Source organism: Carassius gibelio, chromosome A7 (genome assembly GCF_023724105.1).
Source record: "Carassius gibelio isolate Cgi1373 ecotype wild population from Czech Republic chromosome A7, carGib1.2-hapl.c, whole genome shotgun sequence".
NCBI lineage: Eukaryota > Metazoa > Chordata > Actinopteri > Cypriniformes > Cyprinidae > Carassius > Carassius gibelio.
The window spans coordinates 24,533,884-24,551,220 of record NC_068377.1 but is presented as its reverse complement, the minus strand read 5'-3'; the positions used below and the strand labels follow the sequence as shown (position 1 = coordinate 24,551,220).

Sequence of the window (17,337 nt, the reverse complement as noted above, 5' to 3'; positions counted from 1 at the left end):
CACATATGGACACTGCGGTTTAATTACTAGCTGCAGCCTGGGGTCTGATTCGGCACATTACCCTCCCTTCTCATTCTTCTGTCCTGTCTCTGCCTCTCTCAGTTCTGCATTGGCTGAGCTCATAACACTGGTAGACTTTAGGTGAAGGCGCCCCATGGAGCTCATCTTTTAATGACTGTCTGATCAGATTATCACTGTTTTACCAGACTCCGCCAGCTGACGCTTGCGGTCTGTCTGCAGACAGTCAGGTTTTTGGTTTTGTTTGTTGTTGTTTTCTTGGGCCTGATATTATTATTATTATTATTCTGATCCAGATTTATTTATTATTTTTTATTATTATATTTTTTTTTCTTTTTTTTTTTCTTTTTGGCATATTTCCGTCAAAAATACCATTTTCCATATATAAAATGTTAACTCTTAGCTGATGCTGTAAATTGGGAACCTTCTAAATGGGTACATTTACAAATATGTTCATTAATGAGATTTGCAATAGAAATAAGATAAAAACTGAAGTGAAATAATTAGTTAAACTGTGACTGCTACAATGTGTAAAATTATTAGGCCTATAAAAATGACCAACTCGTGGATAATATATATATATATATATATATATATATATATATATATATATATATATATATATATATATATATATATATATATATATATATATATATATAATATATATACACACAAATCACATGGGAGTTGCTTCAATGCATTTAGGAGTGTGGTCCTGGTCAAGACAATCTCCTGAACTCCAAACTGAATGTCAGAATGGGAAAGAAAGGTGATTTAAGCAATTTTGAGCGTGGCATGGTTGTTGGTGCCGGTCTGAGTATTTCACAATCTGCTCAGTTACTGGGATTTTCACGCACAACCATTTCTAGGGTTATAAAGAATGTTGTGAAAAGGGAAAAACATCCAGTATGTTGCAGTCCTGTGGGCGAAAATGCCTTGTTGATGCAAGAGGTCAGAGGAGAATGGGCCGACTGATTCAAGCTGATAGAAGAGCAACTTTGACTGAAATAATCACTCGTTACAACCAAGGTATGCAGCAAAGCATTTGTGAAGCCACAACACGCACAACCTTGAGGTGGATGGGCTACAACAGCAGAAGACCCCACCGGTTACCACTCACCTCCACTACAAACAGGAAAAAGAGGCTACAAGTTGCACAAGCTCACCAAAATTGGACAGTCGAAGACTGGAAAAATGTTGCCTGGTCTGATGAGTCTCGATTTCTGTTGAGACATTCAGATGGTAGAGTCAGAATTTGGCGTAAACAGAATGAGAAAATGAATCCATCATGCCTTGTTACCACTGTGCAGGCTGGTGCTGGTGGTGTAATGGTGTGGGGGATGTTTTCTTGGCACACTTTAGGCCCCTTAGTGCCAATTGGTTATCGTTTAAATGCCACGGCCCACCTGAGCATTGTTTCTGACCATGTCCATCCCTTTATTACCACAATGTACTCATCCTCTGATGGCTACTTCCAGCAGGATAATGCACCATGTCACAAAGCTCAAATCATTTCAAATTGGTTTCTTGAACATGACAATGAGTTCACTGTACTAAAATGACCCCCACTGTCACCAGATCTCAACCCAATAGAGCATCTTTGGGATGTGGTGGAACAGGAGCTTCGTGCCCTGGATGTGCATCCCACAAATCTCCATCAACTGCAAGATGCTATTCTATCAATATGGGCCAACATTTCTAAAGAATGCTTTCAGCACCTTGTTGAATGAATGCCACGTAGAATTAAGGCAGTTCTGAAGGTTAAAGGGGGTCAAACACAGTATCAGTATGGTGTTCCTAATAATCCTTTAGGTGAGTGTATGTATATATATATATATATACATATAAAAATACATATAAAATATATAAACCGGTTGTTTTACTGGATCAAAAGCATGCATCAAAAAACAACTCTAATTTGTAGTTTCCTTGTCGATCTGTGTGTGACTCATACTTTTGACTAACTAAGAATCAGTTCTATAGTAATTTGTTCTTGGACTACACTGGTCCCACTGTATGTTCAAGTTTATAGAAAGTCATTTCTTGCTGTATTTCAGCAAATTTCTTAATTCTTTTTAGACTGCAAACATTGTCAGCAGCATCCCTCAAAAGGAAATCTCCATTAATCATTAGATCAATAATCTTTTTCAGCCTTAGTTTATTCTTCTAAAGCAAGACATTACTGACAAAACCATTGATGATGAATATTATTATTTTTTTTAAGTGAAATTTGAGATCACAAATCTCCACTTTCGAGAAACTTACACCATACTCTCCAGTATTATTCCTATCTGTATTCTTAAGGTTTTTAAAGAGATTTGTTCATATATCTTTTGCCTGATTGATTTAAAATTGTTAACATGGTGATTTCTTTTTTTCTTCCTGGCTATTGCCAGTTTTTTTATGCCATGATAGAAAGAGATATCTAAAATCTGCTCTGTAAAACTGTTTAACTCCAATGTCAGCACAATGAAGAATTTGAAACATGGCTCTATCCAATGTTCAGATTTCTGTTCTGTAAATATATGCAAATGAGTGTATATTTAAATTAGATAATGCTTCATTTGCATATTTAAACATCATTTTGGAAATATTTTTAACAAAAACAACTGTCTCCACATTCTGTGGTTAATCAACTGGGGAAGTATGGTGATATCTATTATTAAACTTTTTTCTTTTTTTTCTTTTTTTTTTTTACCCTATTCACGTAGTGCATTGCCTTGAAATGTCTTTTTAAAACTCTTCTTCAGAGATAGACTTGCTCACACGTACCAGCAATACACAGGAAAATAATTCCCAGACTAACACTGAACTGTCAAATATCAGTTTAGTCTTGAGTGTTTCATTACATTCAACTCATGTCTGCCTCCCTGATGTCTACAGCAGACGTTCAGTTGTCTGCCTGGTTTGGCATTGTAACAGGACACAGCGAGTGATGTGGCTTTTTATCTGTGTGAGATACACACACACACACACACACACTTGTGTCATTTCCCATTTGTGACCCAATACCTCAGCTATGCAGAGTTCAGACTCTTCTCATCCGGACACCCTGAGAAATTCTGATATATTTAACCCTTGGTAATATTACTGTGACAGAATTGACAAAGATATCAGTGCTAAAGAGAGAGAGAGACAGATGTGGAAGCAGGAGTTGATGGGGGGTTGTAGGCCATGCATGTTGCACTTGCAGCACTGTTTGATTCTGTCTGTTTGTATCCGGCCTTCACACTGCTGCTGCTGCTGCTTAATTATGCAGTAAGCAAGGCCACACACACACACACACACACACATCCTCTCATGTTTGCCCTCCAGACGATACACACACAAACACACACTTAATGAAGCAGATGAAGAGTGTTTGAGCTGAATAGAGGTCGAGAGGTAATGAGAGAGTTGCTGCAGTGATGAAACAATCGCCCTTCTCTGCTAATCTGGAAGACTGGACAAATGCCAGTATTATAGTGGATATTTCTCTTAAATGGCTTTTTGCATCATAATTCATAAAGCAACCCACTTCTTAAAAGACAAAATCCTGATTTAGGTTTGGCGTAGGCAGTCTTATATTAAATTATTACAGAGAAAAAAAAAGAGATTTCATATCAGTAACATTTGGTTCTGCTTTTCTTAGAATATGTCCTTCACTGGAGAATACAGAAACAGACAGATTTAGATTATATTGCTCTGCCAGTGGTTTGCTTCAAGTCAGGGCTATTGGAGAATAAAAAAGGGCTCCTATCCACTAATAAAAAAGGAAAAGTATTGAACTTAGCAAGGAGCAAATAGCTAAATTTTTTGAACATTCTACCCCTACATTTGTCCCATTGATACTGTGACTATATTTAATTTTCATTGTCAATGTGTCTCACGTTTCCTTCATGCATTTCCTTCATCAATGTAGAGGCAAGTTTATGGAGACAGACTAAAAAGAAAGCATTTAAAAAAGAAACCACATATATGACAATTTACAGCTTCTGGAAGAATATGAATTTTGACATGACACTGATACAGAGAGACGTGGTAAATTATTTAGATTAGAAAATGCTGCCATCGTGTGGTGACATTTGGCATAACTTTTATGTAACGACTCAAAACCGCTTCACCCACCCACACCTTCACCAACTGTTCATTCTGCCTTCTGTTGAAACATAGTGGAATGCCTGTTTTGCAGTTTCATTTCAAAATCTGCACACCAGAAACACAAGATGTCCACACGGATATTGTTGTAAAAGGAAAAATATTTCACAGGATGCGGTTGATCATTCGAAGAAGATCTATTATTTGACACTGTTGTATAATTTTTGACGCTTATTTGACGGGAAATATGAATTATTAATATAATTTATTATTACTTATTTGTATTATAATTATGGATTAACGTTGTAAATATATGTGTTTTCACACCCTCCATTCATTCCACAACTTCACCTACACTTCCTGAACCTGCTTTAAACACCCCCCGCTGAATGAGCAAGTGGGGTCTGTCCCGGCAGAGCACAACAAGCTCAGTTTTCTGTGTAGATGTACTTGTTTCAATTGTCATAATCCGTTATTTATTATTTTTTATGCGCTAGTATTCATGCTTAAGACAGGCAGTTACACCTGAGATTGAGTTTACATCTCTCTGAAAGGGAAAATGCTTTCAAAAAAATCTTTGTTTACATAATTCTTAAACATTTTTTATTTGTCATTTAATTTATTTTATAGACACACACTACAATTCAGAAGTTTTTTTTTTTTTTTAAACAGCTGGATGATCATCCAGGTTGCATTTATTTAATAAAAAAATAAATTAAAACAGTGAAATACTGTTACAATTTAAAACAAATATTTTAATATATTTTAAAATGTAATTTATTCCAAAATTGAATAGCAGCAACTCTTCCTTCAGAAATCATTCTAATATGCTGATTTGGTGCTCAGGAAGCATCTCTTATTATTATCAGTGTTAAAAACAGTTGTATTGCTTAACTTTTTTGTGGGAACCTCTTACTGACCCCATATCTATGAACAGTAGTATATATATGGCAACCTGTCTAAACATTTTTGTGTGCATCCATGTTTGGATTGAAACTCTGTGATGTCTGAAACTATGTGCTTATGAATCGCTCCTGTGAGCGTTCTCACCTAGCCGGTTGTCGGCTGTGTGTGTGTTTGTGTATCAGGTCAGGTGTGTCTTTACAGTGGAGGATGATGTCTGTATGTGTGATGAAAAGGGCAGGGTTAACCGAGCTGGTCTCTGATCAGGTGGAGTAGAAGAGTGTCTCTCTGTACCTGCCGGTGTGTTGATGTATGTTTAGCCTCTCTTTTTTTTGAGTCAGCCACTGAGGGCCGTTCATCAAGGCATCATGTTCAGCCTCATCAAACTACGTTGTCAAACTACAAGTGTCCTCACTGTCAACCAAGTGCCCAAAGTAAGTTCACTCATTTAAAAAACACAAAATTTCCACAACAAATTGATATCGTGTGCTTTTAGTTGTATAAGTTGTATAAGTTTAAGGTGTTCTTGGTATAGATAAACTGATAATAGGAAGCACTTGATTTTTATTTTCTTTACTCTCTTATTACTGTGCAACCTGATGTGAAACAGTCTGAAGGTGTGTACCCAAACATATTGTGATTTTCATATTAATGCTTTGCATTATTTTATTGCCTTACCTTTTTTTCCTGTAGTGAGAACTGCTTAGCTGTCTTTATTAAATGAGGGGTTTGTGACTCTTTTCCCATGGTAGGCATTTCAAGAGGACGGTATTATCTCCGGATATCGGCATCCTCGTAGTTCAGCCACAGACTGTGTGTTGAGTCTCTTTCAGCTCACCAATGAGACCCTCAATGTCTGGACACACTTTCTACCAACCTGGTACAGAGAAACACGTTCATTTGTGCAATCTCTGTCACCCTTTATCTCTCATGCTTGCTTTCTCTCTTTCTCTATGCATATGTCCATGTCTTTGCAACTTTCTCAGTATGGCATTTGTTATCTTATAACACACACACTAGTATATGAACTCACACAGTTTTAACAGCACAATGGTACCCTGGGTTACATGGTAACAAGTATTTAGACTGAGTGTGTGTGTACGGTTTGCTGAGACTTGAATATCTCCAAAGTGGATTGTTACATCCCTCACCGTGCTTTAACCCATCTGAGCAGCTCCTAGAAGAGTTAACCTTACTGGATGAGCACTGTTAATGATCTCCTAGTGTGATTCTCACCAGAGCTTTCTCCAGACCATTGATTCATTAACTTCTGGCAGTCTATTTGGCATTATCGTGATCTTGTATGGTTTTATTTATTTGTATTTTTTTATGGCATTAAACAGAGTTAATTTTGTAGATCAATGCCTACTTGTCATTGCATCACTTAATTTTCCAGAAAACTTCCATCTGAGGTCTGTGAACTGAACTGAGATCATTTTAAATCTCATTCATGCATCCAGTCATTATGTTTTAGTCAACCTCATTTAAACCAGTGCTTTACAAAAAGGACAAATAATTAAGAAACAGAACGAAAGAAAATAAATGGAAACATACTTTTTAAATAATAAATGTTACATTATTTTATAATATAATGCTACAATAAACATATACTATCAAATATTATATTGTTTTATTAATATTATTTAATAATATTTTCATAATCTCAACTTTTTTCTCTACTGTTCTGCTTAAATTGGCTGCTATATATAATCAACTGCTTTGAATCTTTCTCTTTCTATGGATGTAAAAGCATATCCTAAATTATTACATATAAATGTCAGTTTACCGTTCAATGCAAAAACATGTTTACATATTTTTTACATATTTTTCCATGGCATGTTTATTTAAAGTATGCCATATCTCAAAGCTAACACATCCTCTGATACAACACAATGGTTAAATACACAGTCAACCGAGAGTAAATCAATAGGACACAGCTTGGAATCTGTAACCTGAGTCTGTGTTAGTGTTTGGTTCTATTAAACTCACTGATCCCTCTAAAGCAACCAAGAGTAAATCAGACCTGTAAGCATGATTCATCGCTCAAAAATCTGAGATTTAAAGACTAGATTTAATAAGACAACTCTAAATGTCAAGTTTCTTAGGGCACATTGCTAAATCCTAGATGCTCGCAAAAATCAGAGTTGTGAAATATTTGAGTAAATGTATTTAATTTCAGTACTTTAGGAACTTTTTGGATACTCTGTAGGTTTACTGAGTATCAAAGATATTAGTTATATCATAATATCATAATTATTATAACTTGTACTCTCTACATTACTACAATACATTTTTTAATAAGTATCTGTACTCTTCACTTCAAATTTTGCATGGCACCAAGTTTTTTCAGCAGCGGTTTATTTCCGCCACAAAAGAAGTGATATCGGCAATTACAGACTACATCTCGTGGGTTTTGCTCTTATTCAGTTCAGTTCTATTCAAGTTTATTTGTATAGCGCTTTTTACGATACAAATCATTGCAAAGCAACTTTACAGAAAATTAAGTTTCTACCATATTAAGTAGTAGCTTAAATGGTGATTGCAATTATTATGTGATTGCATAGTAAGTAGCACAGCTTGTTAGTTCTGTATGTTGTTTCAGGGTCCTCTGAGGGTCAGCATCATCTCTTCTCAGGTGTTCTGGATCCAGACCGGAGCTTGTGTAAATACAAGCAAAACAGAGAAACAAATAGAGACATAATTAGCGTAGCTGCTGTTCCAACCAAGTAAAATTAATTTAGTTTTGTTGCCATAGATATAGCAAACCCAAGGAATTTAAGTGTTTTTATAGTAAATATATAGCTGGTCTGCAGGGGTGGGAACCCTGCATTCAAGATATCTTTGGAAACTCTACCATCTGTATTTATTCTAATCTTTACTGTACGTACTGTACAGCTTATAAACCAGCCTTATTGGTGCTCTTTAGACCTATAGAAACCTTTACTGATAAGACTGATCTGTGCGATCTGTGTGTGTTCATGTACTTCTGTTTGTTTCTGTGTCGTTCTGTCAGATACATTCCTATAGTAACAAACTCTGCAAGCAAGTCTGGGCAGGTTAAAAATTTGAATACAATTTATTTATCTTTTTCTCAGTTAAACACATTCACTTGCTTAGATATAGATTCTGTAGTTTCCATGTCAGCAACTGCGTGTAGAAACTATGCAAGCAATTGTCCTCTAGGCTTTCTGTGGAAAAGAATGTAAACAGTCATAAGAGGAAAAACTTGTCTGTCATTGTCTCATCCTTTTTTTTTTTTCTCCATCAGGTATTTTCTATGGAAGTTGATGACAGTGTTGCTGATGGAGGATGCGTTGTATGATGCATACACATGGCCTCTGCTGGTCTACTTGTTGTCCTGCTGTGTGTATCCATTGGCCTCCAGCTGTGCCCACACCTTCAGCACCATGTCTGCTTGCTCTCGTCATATCTGTTACTTCTTTGACTACGGAGCGCTCAGTCTGTACAGCCTCGGTAAGGGAGGAACACACAGGCACATTCACTGCAACACTCTCAGTTCCTTGGCTTGTTATATTTGCCATAAAGACAAAGTTCAAGGTTCAAAGTTCTGTACAGCAATATTTAACAGACACAATGGAATCCTTGCACAATTCATTCAAATACAGATTGCATTACACATCACATACAGCAGACAGTATCACAATTCTGTACATTATTTCTAGCGATGTACTGGTAATAGAATTCTTTCCAACACACATAAGCTGATCATTATATATATTTTTTGGCCAATAGCTAGTAAACAAAAAAATAAGTTGTATGTTTTGTGTAAATAAATACAAAAAACTAAAATCAATGATTTTAAATAATCCAAGTGAATTTAGCATCGCAATGTTATAATGCTGAATATATATTTAATGAATTTCAAATACATTTAAACATCTTAATTATTCTGAACTTTTATCTGCTAGTGTAGGTAAAATGAGAATGCACAAATAAATATACAGATACATTTAAAAATATTCATGTGACTGATTGCATGTTGATGCAGGTTCAGCGATCAGCTACTCTGCATACGTATTTCCTGATGCATGGGTGAACAGCACTTTTCATGCATACTACATTCCTGTAGCTGTACTAAACACCATCGTCTCAACCAGCCTGTCCTGCTACTCGAGGTAAGGCTCCATTTCATTCTATAGTCTTTATTGCTAACACACCACCATACTAACAACACAAATGCAGGTTGCAAAAATGTGGGTTACATAGTTCTGGTGAGTGGGTCTTTGAGTATGTGGAACAAGCTCAGTTCATTCTTGCATATCAAACTTGAACAGGCAAATTTATGCTAAATATACAAAAACACCCTAATATACAGAAAAGAATTTACAGAAGTCAAAAACAGTAGCTATATTACAAAGAATAAATATAGTTCATTTAAATGTGTTGTCCGAACCATTCACAGCAATGCTTCACTTTTTCAATGCTGGCTACACCCCGAAACCACATGCTCTCTGAGTAGGTACTTCTTTAAAAAAATTATGTTTTATATAGTATGAATGTGTGTAGCATGATATCCCGACATACTACATTTGTCATGTTGTCCTGGTTATGTAACCAGCATCAGTTGCATTCCTTATATATATATAATGTACTGTATATATGTATAGCCTATATACTGAAAAATGTACATAGTTAAGTTAGCGACCACACTAACTCCTCAGCATGAGAACCATTAACCAGAAAGAAAGAAAGAAATGCTGTAAACCTAAATACAGACATGTTATAAATTCAGTCTGTGCTACAGTAATTGTGTGGAATACAAAGTTTATTATATAAACATGACATTGCAGTTTTATAGTTGAATATTATCTTAATTTTCCTCATTTTATGTTAAGGCTTGGCTTACCATTCCTTCACTATGACATCGATGAAAGGTAACAGTTTAAACCCAGAATGTGTCAGAATCCTCTGGTACTCACTAATGTTTTCTTCCTTTTAACCTATTAAAATACTCTATAATATTATTAACACATACGCTTCCACCTAATTTTATTAATGAGTGTGTTTTTGTGATAATGACAAATCAGTCTCTCTTTACCGCTTCTAACAATTACATAACCTCACCACCAGCACTAAAACTGATGTTTTCATTAATGAACATAAAACATGTCTTTCTTCCTCTACCTGTCAGTTTCTCTGAGAGACAGAGCCCACGGCTGAGTAAGGTGTTGCGAATTCTTGCCTTTGCCTACCCTTACCTGTTTGACAACATTCCCCTCTTCTACAGGGTAAGTTTCAGCACACTCAACGCAAATACCCAGGCTGTTCAGACAACGATCTGATTGGTTAAATAACCTAATTTCTAAAGGAATGAAGCTGATAAATCTGTGTTTTATATCGGAAATGACTGTTTTATCTAATTATCTAGTTCTAATTTTTTTTTTTTTTTTTTTTTTTACTACTGGGAACATATTTCTTACATTTTAGAATATTTTTTCTAGGTTAAAGTAGAGTTTTACAATAAAATGTTGGAGTGACCTGTAATTTTTTTCTGTTGCCTCTTTCTAGTTGTTTCTGTGTGTAGGTGAGGGCTGCACTGATAATGAAGCAAACTCCATTCATGTTCACCATACATTGTTGGCTTTTCTTACCGCCTTCCTGTTTGCAACACATTTGCCTGAGAGACTGGCACCTGGACGCTTTGATTACATAGGTAAGTAACGACCCCTCACATAGATATTAAATATTTATACATATTCAATATTTTATAGTTTCTGTTTCTAGCTGTGCATTTTCACAATCTCTTCTAAGAAGACCCTATGGGTGTAAACTAGCTCAATACAGTGGGTTTTCAGAATACAGTCAGTATCTGAATTATAATGGGTGTTAAATTAAGTCCAGAATCAAAAATTCAGAAACCACAATTAAAACAGGAAATCTTCATTCATTGTTCTCAAGTGAATGGCTCTCTTCTGACCCCTACAGGCCACAGCCATCAACTGTTTCACGTGTGTGCAATAATTGGGACACATTTCCAGATGAAGGCCATTGAAGCTGACATGGCGCTGAGACAGTCACAGCTGCTGGTCACTGCTCCTCCTATCACATTTAATAACACCGCTGGATCAGCTCTGGTCTGTGTCTGCATCAGTCTGGGGATCATATGTCTTTATAGTCTACCTCTGCTGTACGGCTCCTCAGAAACACACACGACATCGGCTGAAGGGAAGAAATGCAAGCACTAAAAGCTTCTTGAGACAGAGGGTCTCTGAAAGAATAATTGCAGTCTTGCACAAGTTACTAAAGTTTTTATGAAAAAAAATATATAGAGGACATTCTTATGGGATATTACATTATTAAAAACAATCCCCAAGAGGGGTTTGTAAGTTTACTGAAACTATGCAACCTGAAATTGGAAAGAGTAATGACTGTCTTACCGCATGAATTCTGCTTCTCAGGGAAGATTAGGACAATGTAAGTCAGTGGGAAGGTGTGCCAAAGTGGTTATTTATAATGTATAGAAACACATTTATTAAATGAACGACGCATAACAATTGGGTTTACAATATCAAACCTGATCAGGTAAATTTGGATACAGAAACACCCTAATTTACATAACTGACATACTTTAATACAAAGGCGTGAATTGGTGATAATTCTGTCTGTCCAATTTCCATACAATACATAATAGAGTATGCATTTGGAATTAACTAATTCACTTGAATTATGAATGACACTTTCCTACGTTGCCTACTGTATGAGAGGACCATTTGGGATAAACCAATGCTCTAGAATGACTTTTCTACAATAGGAAATAGAGTATTTTCTTTTCAATTTTCAGACATTTGGTCATAATTTCAGTATAGAAGGAAACTTTACTCAAAACTGAAAATGTGCTGTTAATTTACTCGCCTCTAAGCCATCCAACCCGTTGGTGACAATTTTTCTTCAGATAGTCTAAGGCTATGGATTACATGTAATATTTTTTTTAAATAATGTTCAGCTTCTTGCACAAGCTGATTGTTTTGCATCATAAGATGAAGTATTAGTTTTGTGTTTTTTTTTTGGTTTTGACTCTCAAGTGATGGTAGCCATTGCATTTTTTAAATCACCAAGGACCATGGTTTCAGCTAAAAATCTTCTTTGCTGTTCAACTGAAGAAAAAAAAAAGTCAGCTACATCATGGGTGGTCTAAGGTTAAATAAATCTACAGCAGATTTTTGGGTGGTTTATCGGTTTAAAATATGTCCCGAGATTATAACCAAATGTCTGAAAATTACAATGTAAACACACTCCACTATTTCATTCTCATGTGCTGCTATTTCTTTTATGTACAGACAAACAACTCAACAACTAGCACTGTGTATAAAATAAATGCACAATTACATGTGTGCACAGTGCCAAAGTCTGAAAGCTTAAATATATATTACACTTATTTGTTTTCAGTGCCACATTTTTCTTGTTATCAACAAAGGAATGTGGGATGTATTACATATTTTCATAACATCAGGTCACACCTTGGTCATGCAACCAAAATTTTAACTATTTATTGTTTGCAGTATTCTTTATAATAAAATGTTTTTTTTTTTTCAGCCTAGACCTGGTTTTTATTTCTTATTGAGACCTGTAGTTACCTTCATCGGCATGACGGCAAAGCCCTTTTCACACTGCACGTCGGACCCGGAATATTGCCGGAACATTGCCGGGTCGCCTTCTGTGTGAAAGCAACCACGTCCCGGGATTGATTCTGGCATTGAACCCGTGTCGGGGAGCTAGTAACATTGCCGGGTTCGACCCGGGAAGAGCGCTGTGTGAACAAAAACCAAATCTAATGCTGTGTCAAAGTGATGATGCCCGTTATCGTGCAACTCTTTTGCCGGCTGTTTTGAAGGAAGATCAACATTTGCGACAAAAAAAATATGTGCAAACTGTAATGAAGCAGAGATCAGTTTGTTCCTCACTTTCCGCGCTGACGCCAAGATCATTCGCTAGCTTCAGTGAAAGTATAACATGCCTAACGTTTTCGACTCGTACATTACACTTCACGCCCTGATGTCATGTGTCGTTACGGGATCTTCAAGGGTTGTGTGTGAAAGCACGCACATATCCTGGGTCATCACTGGCAGTGTGAAAGTGCAAAATCTAGTGCCCAGGGAACAATTGCCGGAACACTTCACCCGTGTATTTGCCGGAATGGCAGTTTGAAAAGGGCTCAAGAGAGATTTATATGGATATATACACTGCCCTCTACAGCCTGGTGGAAGCAGGACAAGTTAGAAAATACAGTGATTGTTACACTTCATGTCTTAAATCCCTCAATGTATAGTCAGTTTCTGTATACTTCTACTCAAACCTGAAATATTGTCAAAATTACATTTATTTCTGGCAGAAGGAAGGTTGGCAATTATATTGGAATTATTAGTTTATCAATGGGACATAATGAACAACTTTTACTTCCAATATATTTCCTAGTTTCAATTAGTACACAATGTAGTCTATTATTTGCCAAAATATTATCAGAAAAAAATAAATAGTTTTGTTTGTTGCTAATGTAAGGACTGAAAGAATATGATTAAACTGTAAATTTGTCGCTTCTTACGTGTTCTACACATTATACAGTGGAGCTTTCATCGTTGTTTATTTAAGCTGTCAATATTTCAATTCAAAACATTTCACACACATTTTCATAATTAAAAATTCAGTAATTCATATTCACTTTCCACAGTTCACTTCCGAAATATTCAGTCTGTTTAAAAATACGATGTATAATATTCAGCAATTTTTAGTCTATTTTATTTTACTTTACAAATTTACTTCCAGTAATTCAGTGATTTAAATTCGGCAGAATATTCACCATTGGACATCAGCATTGGGAACTGCAGGAATAGCAGTAGAGTACCGATGCGTGATCTGCATCAGCTGTTAGTCTCTCACCAGCAGACATCATTGTATTTTACAGGTGACCTGTTAGCATGCAGGGAACCTATAACTGTCAATCATTAGAAATGTCTAAGGTTTTGCTATAAAACAAGAAATTATTATGATAAAAAAAATCTGTGACGGTAATTTCTTAATTTTTTTTAGGAAATCTTATGCATCTAGTGAGAGAAAATCTAGGCGATTTTTGCGAAACAATGTTGCTACTTGAAAGCATCAAAACATACCATACCCCAACAGGACCTCGACCCTATTTTACGTACACAACCCTGGCAGCGACGATAGCGGAATCTGCTATGCCTGCCAACCGCAGCATAGGCCTTTTCAAGCGAAAACCAACATAGAAAAAGTGCTTTACGATTTGAATAGTTGATTTGAGATGTATAAAATATAATTGCTTATTTTATGTATAACATTATGTAGCCTGTGATTAAGGGGAATCTGTCCTCTCCTTTGTGCCTCTCTTCCTCCCCATCCTCATTTTAGTTTACTGTGCAGACACTGGCTGATGTGTGCTGCTGTTTGCTCAGCATTCTGTGTTTTATACAAAAGCACACATCTTACAGTAAATTTCAGAGCCCAGCTAAAAATGCATTGTTGATAGATATTAAACTGCTGTTCTCACACCCACACATTCAAAGAGGCTTGATGAAATGAAAGCCTGAGTTCTTTCTATAGCAGTATTTTTATCTGTTTGTTTTGTTCAAGCGCAAATTGGGGTGAATGGTTTGTTGGCAATACTGTAGAAAACCCTTAACACTTGATTCTCATTTGAAAAGACAGAATGATTCAAAACTTTTCTTGAAAGTGAATACTGAGATTTCAAAAAGACTTTAGGGATTTGTAATTAGGAACACCATCAGCAGGGGGCAGCATAGGACAGTCTATGTTCTCTTGTTTTACTAAGTGGACACATTTGTTAATTTTCTTGCATTGTAACGATCTCTAAATATTAATGAACCACATAAAAGTTTACTTTTAATGCAAGAGTAATGTAAACTTATGTATGGATGTATATGTAATGTGTGTAATTATTTTTTTCCTCCAGTTTTAATGGGTGCCAAACATCCTAATTCATCTTCAAAGTCTTTACTTATGACATGTAGGAAGTGAGAACCTGTCATGTTTGATCAGTGAAAAGGGAAACAGCTGTCAGTTCTTCCTCTGCTCAGTCCCACTGTTCCAAGACCTCCTTGTAATAATATTGACCTTTGACCTTGCCTGTACTGTTTACTCAGACTGCCTTTAAGCACAGCACCAGCCAATATCACACAGTGCTGCTGCTGTCTGCAGCACAGTTTCACTCTCACACTCGCTAATTACTGCCTAAATACCCTCGTATCTCTCTGTGCTGCCTGTTTGTGTTAGCACACAGCACACACATTTGGCCACTTAAACATCCATTGAAGCATTGTGATAAATATGACTGATTGACTCTTCTGTGTCTGCCAGCTGGGTGTTTAATTCCTGATGTATTTGTGAGGTTTAGGAACTGAATTCAGGGATGGCAGACGAATAATGTTGGTGGATGAAATTTCAAAACAATGGAAATTAAACTGCTAATAATAGGTCTCCATCATGCCCTGCCTCACCCACTGTTAAGTGCTAAAGATGAGTTAACATATTTTACTGCTTACTCTATGGATTAATTTGAGATGAATTATTTTAAGTGACCATTTGATCGTTAGCAATCAGGTCATTTGCATTCCAGTAGACTATAAGATGGATTGGCTCCAGCATGCCGTGCTGCTGGTCCTGACGCTCTGTGTTTGTGCGTGTTGATGGATCCAGTTTGGCTGTGTTTGTTTAGCCCTTAGCTCACTACTCATATGAAAGCCTACGACTCGGCAGTGAGAGAAAATATATCCCCATCCCTTCCCTCCCCTCCCCTCTTTCTGTTTCTCCTAATTACACAGAGTGTGTTTGTACAGCCGGCATGATGTTTTCAAAGTACACAAGCAGGTTTTGAAGCTTTTGTTGGCCTGACTTGTTTCCTGTCTCTTTATTCAGTGGCTGCCTTCACCTGTTAAATGGAACACATCCCATGAGTGATTGGTGCAATGGTTCACTCTCAGGCTCCATCAGGATAACCGCCACAGCTGTGGGCCAACATGGGAAAGAGAACATGTGTGTTTGTGTGTGTGTGGAACAACTGTTATGAGCTGTGGTTCTACACCTTTTGACTCCCATTGCTCACACCAATATTCAAATGCAGCAATCACTTGGACCCACTTTATATTAAGTGGCCTTAACTACTATGTAGTTAAATTTTAATTATTAATTTGGTACAATGCACTTATTGTGTACATACATGTTTTTACATTGTACTTATATTTGAAAAATATCTGCACATAATTACATATGTAATTACATGTATAATTACATGTTGACCCATCCCTCACACCTTAACACTCCCTTAAACTTACCCATACCACCAAATCTGTCCCTAACCTTACCTGTTTCCCACCTCAATAGCAGCAAAAAAAAAGTACATTGTATTTATTTTTTGATGTAAGTGCATAGTAGTTAAAGCCACTTAATATAAAGTGGGACCATTAGGTTTCCTCATATATAGTAAAGCCACTTAATAGTTGTTGAAAGGGGTGAATGAAAATTTTTGTATTTGTTATGTTAATGTTTGTTGAGTTTACTGAGACCTACTGCTTAGTGTACATTTAAATAATGAACTGAATTAACTTATGAAATTAACTGAGTTTCCTACAGTATGTAAACACGTTAATTGCAACAAACAAGTAGGAATACACAATATACCTATACAACACTGATAATGGTATAACAGTTTGGAAATCAGAAAGAAATATTATAATCTTTAAGATATGTCACAATAAATATCAATTTATCAATTTATATAAAGCGTTTCACAAATGATGATTGGTTTTAGATTAGTTTTATTGTGCATATAAAATAGTACAGCATTGTAACATCTGTTGTCTACTGGTTATCAGCAATAACATTTTATAATATCATATCATATAATATCATATATATAATATCATATATGACCATTTTAATATGAGTGCATACTCATTTAGAAATATTTAGAATGACAGAAATGTGTGATGTATAAAGAACAGTGTGCATGTATTACTGTGTTAGACAGTGCCAGATGTGTGTGTGTGTGTGTGTGTGTGTGTGTGTGTGTGTGTGTGTGTGTGTTTGTTTGTGTATTTGTGCAATATGTATTTGTTGTTGTTTGGCTATTTTAGTAGTTTTAGTACATCAAGCTATGTCAGTACATCAACAAAATTACAGTTAGAAATTAAATAGTTTATATAACTAATGTTTATAACGTTATGTGTGTGTGTGTGTGTGTGTGTGTGTGTGTGTGTGTGTGTGTGTGTGTGTGTGTGTTGAGGTTATTACCCTGGCAGTATTATCACACATTATAATGAATTTTAGGCAAACCCCAAGCTCATT

The 17,337-nt window shown here is 36.0% G+C and overlaps 1 protein-coding gene across 1 annotated transcript; it reads left to right on the top strand.

The window, feature by feature from the left end:
- Positions 1–5,279: 5,279 nt before the first annotated feature.
- On the top strand, positions 5,280–12,542 carry LOC128016313 (membrane progestin receptor gamma-B-like). Its single transcript, XM_052600798.1, has 8 exons — positions 5,280–5,435; positions 5,754–5,881; positions 8,270–8,475; positions 9,011–9,137; positions 9,858–9,896; positions 10,154–10,250; positions 10,531–10,675; positions 10,948–12,542. The coding sequence occupies exons 1-8, from the start codon at positions 5,370–5,372 to the stop codon at positions 11,205–11,207; spliced, it is 1,068 nt and encodes a 355-aa protein (XP_052456758.1). The 5' UTR covers positions 5,280–5,369; the 3' UTR covers positions 11,208–12,542.
- Positions 12,543–17,337: the final 4,795 nt, after the last annotated feature.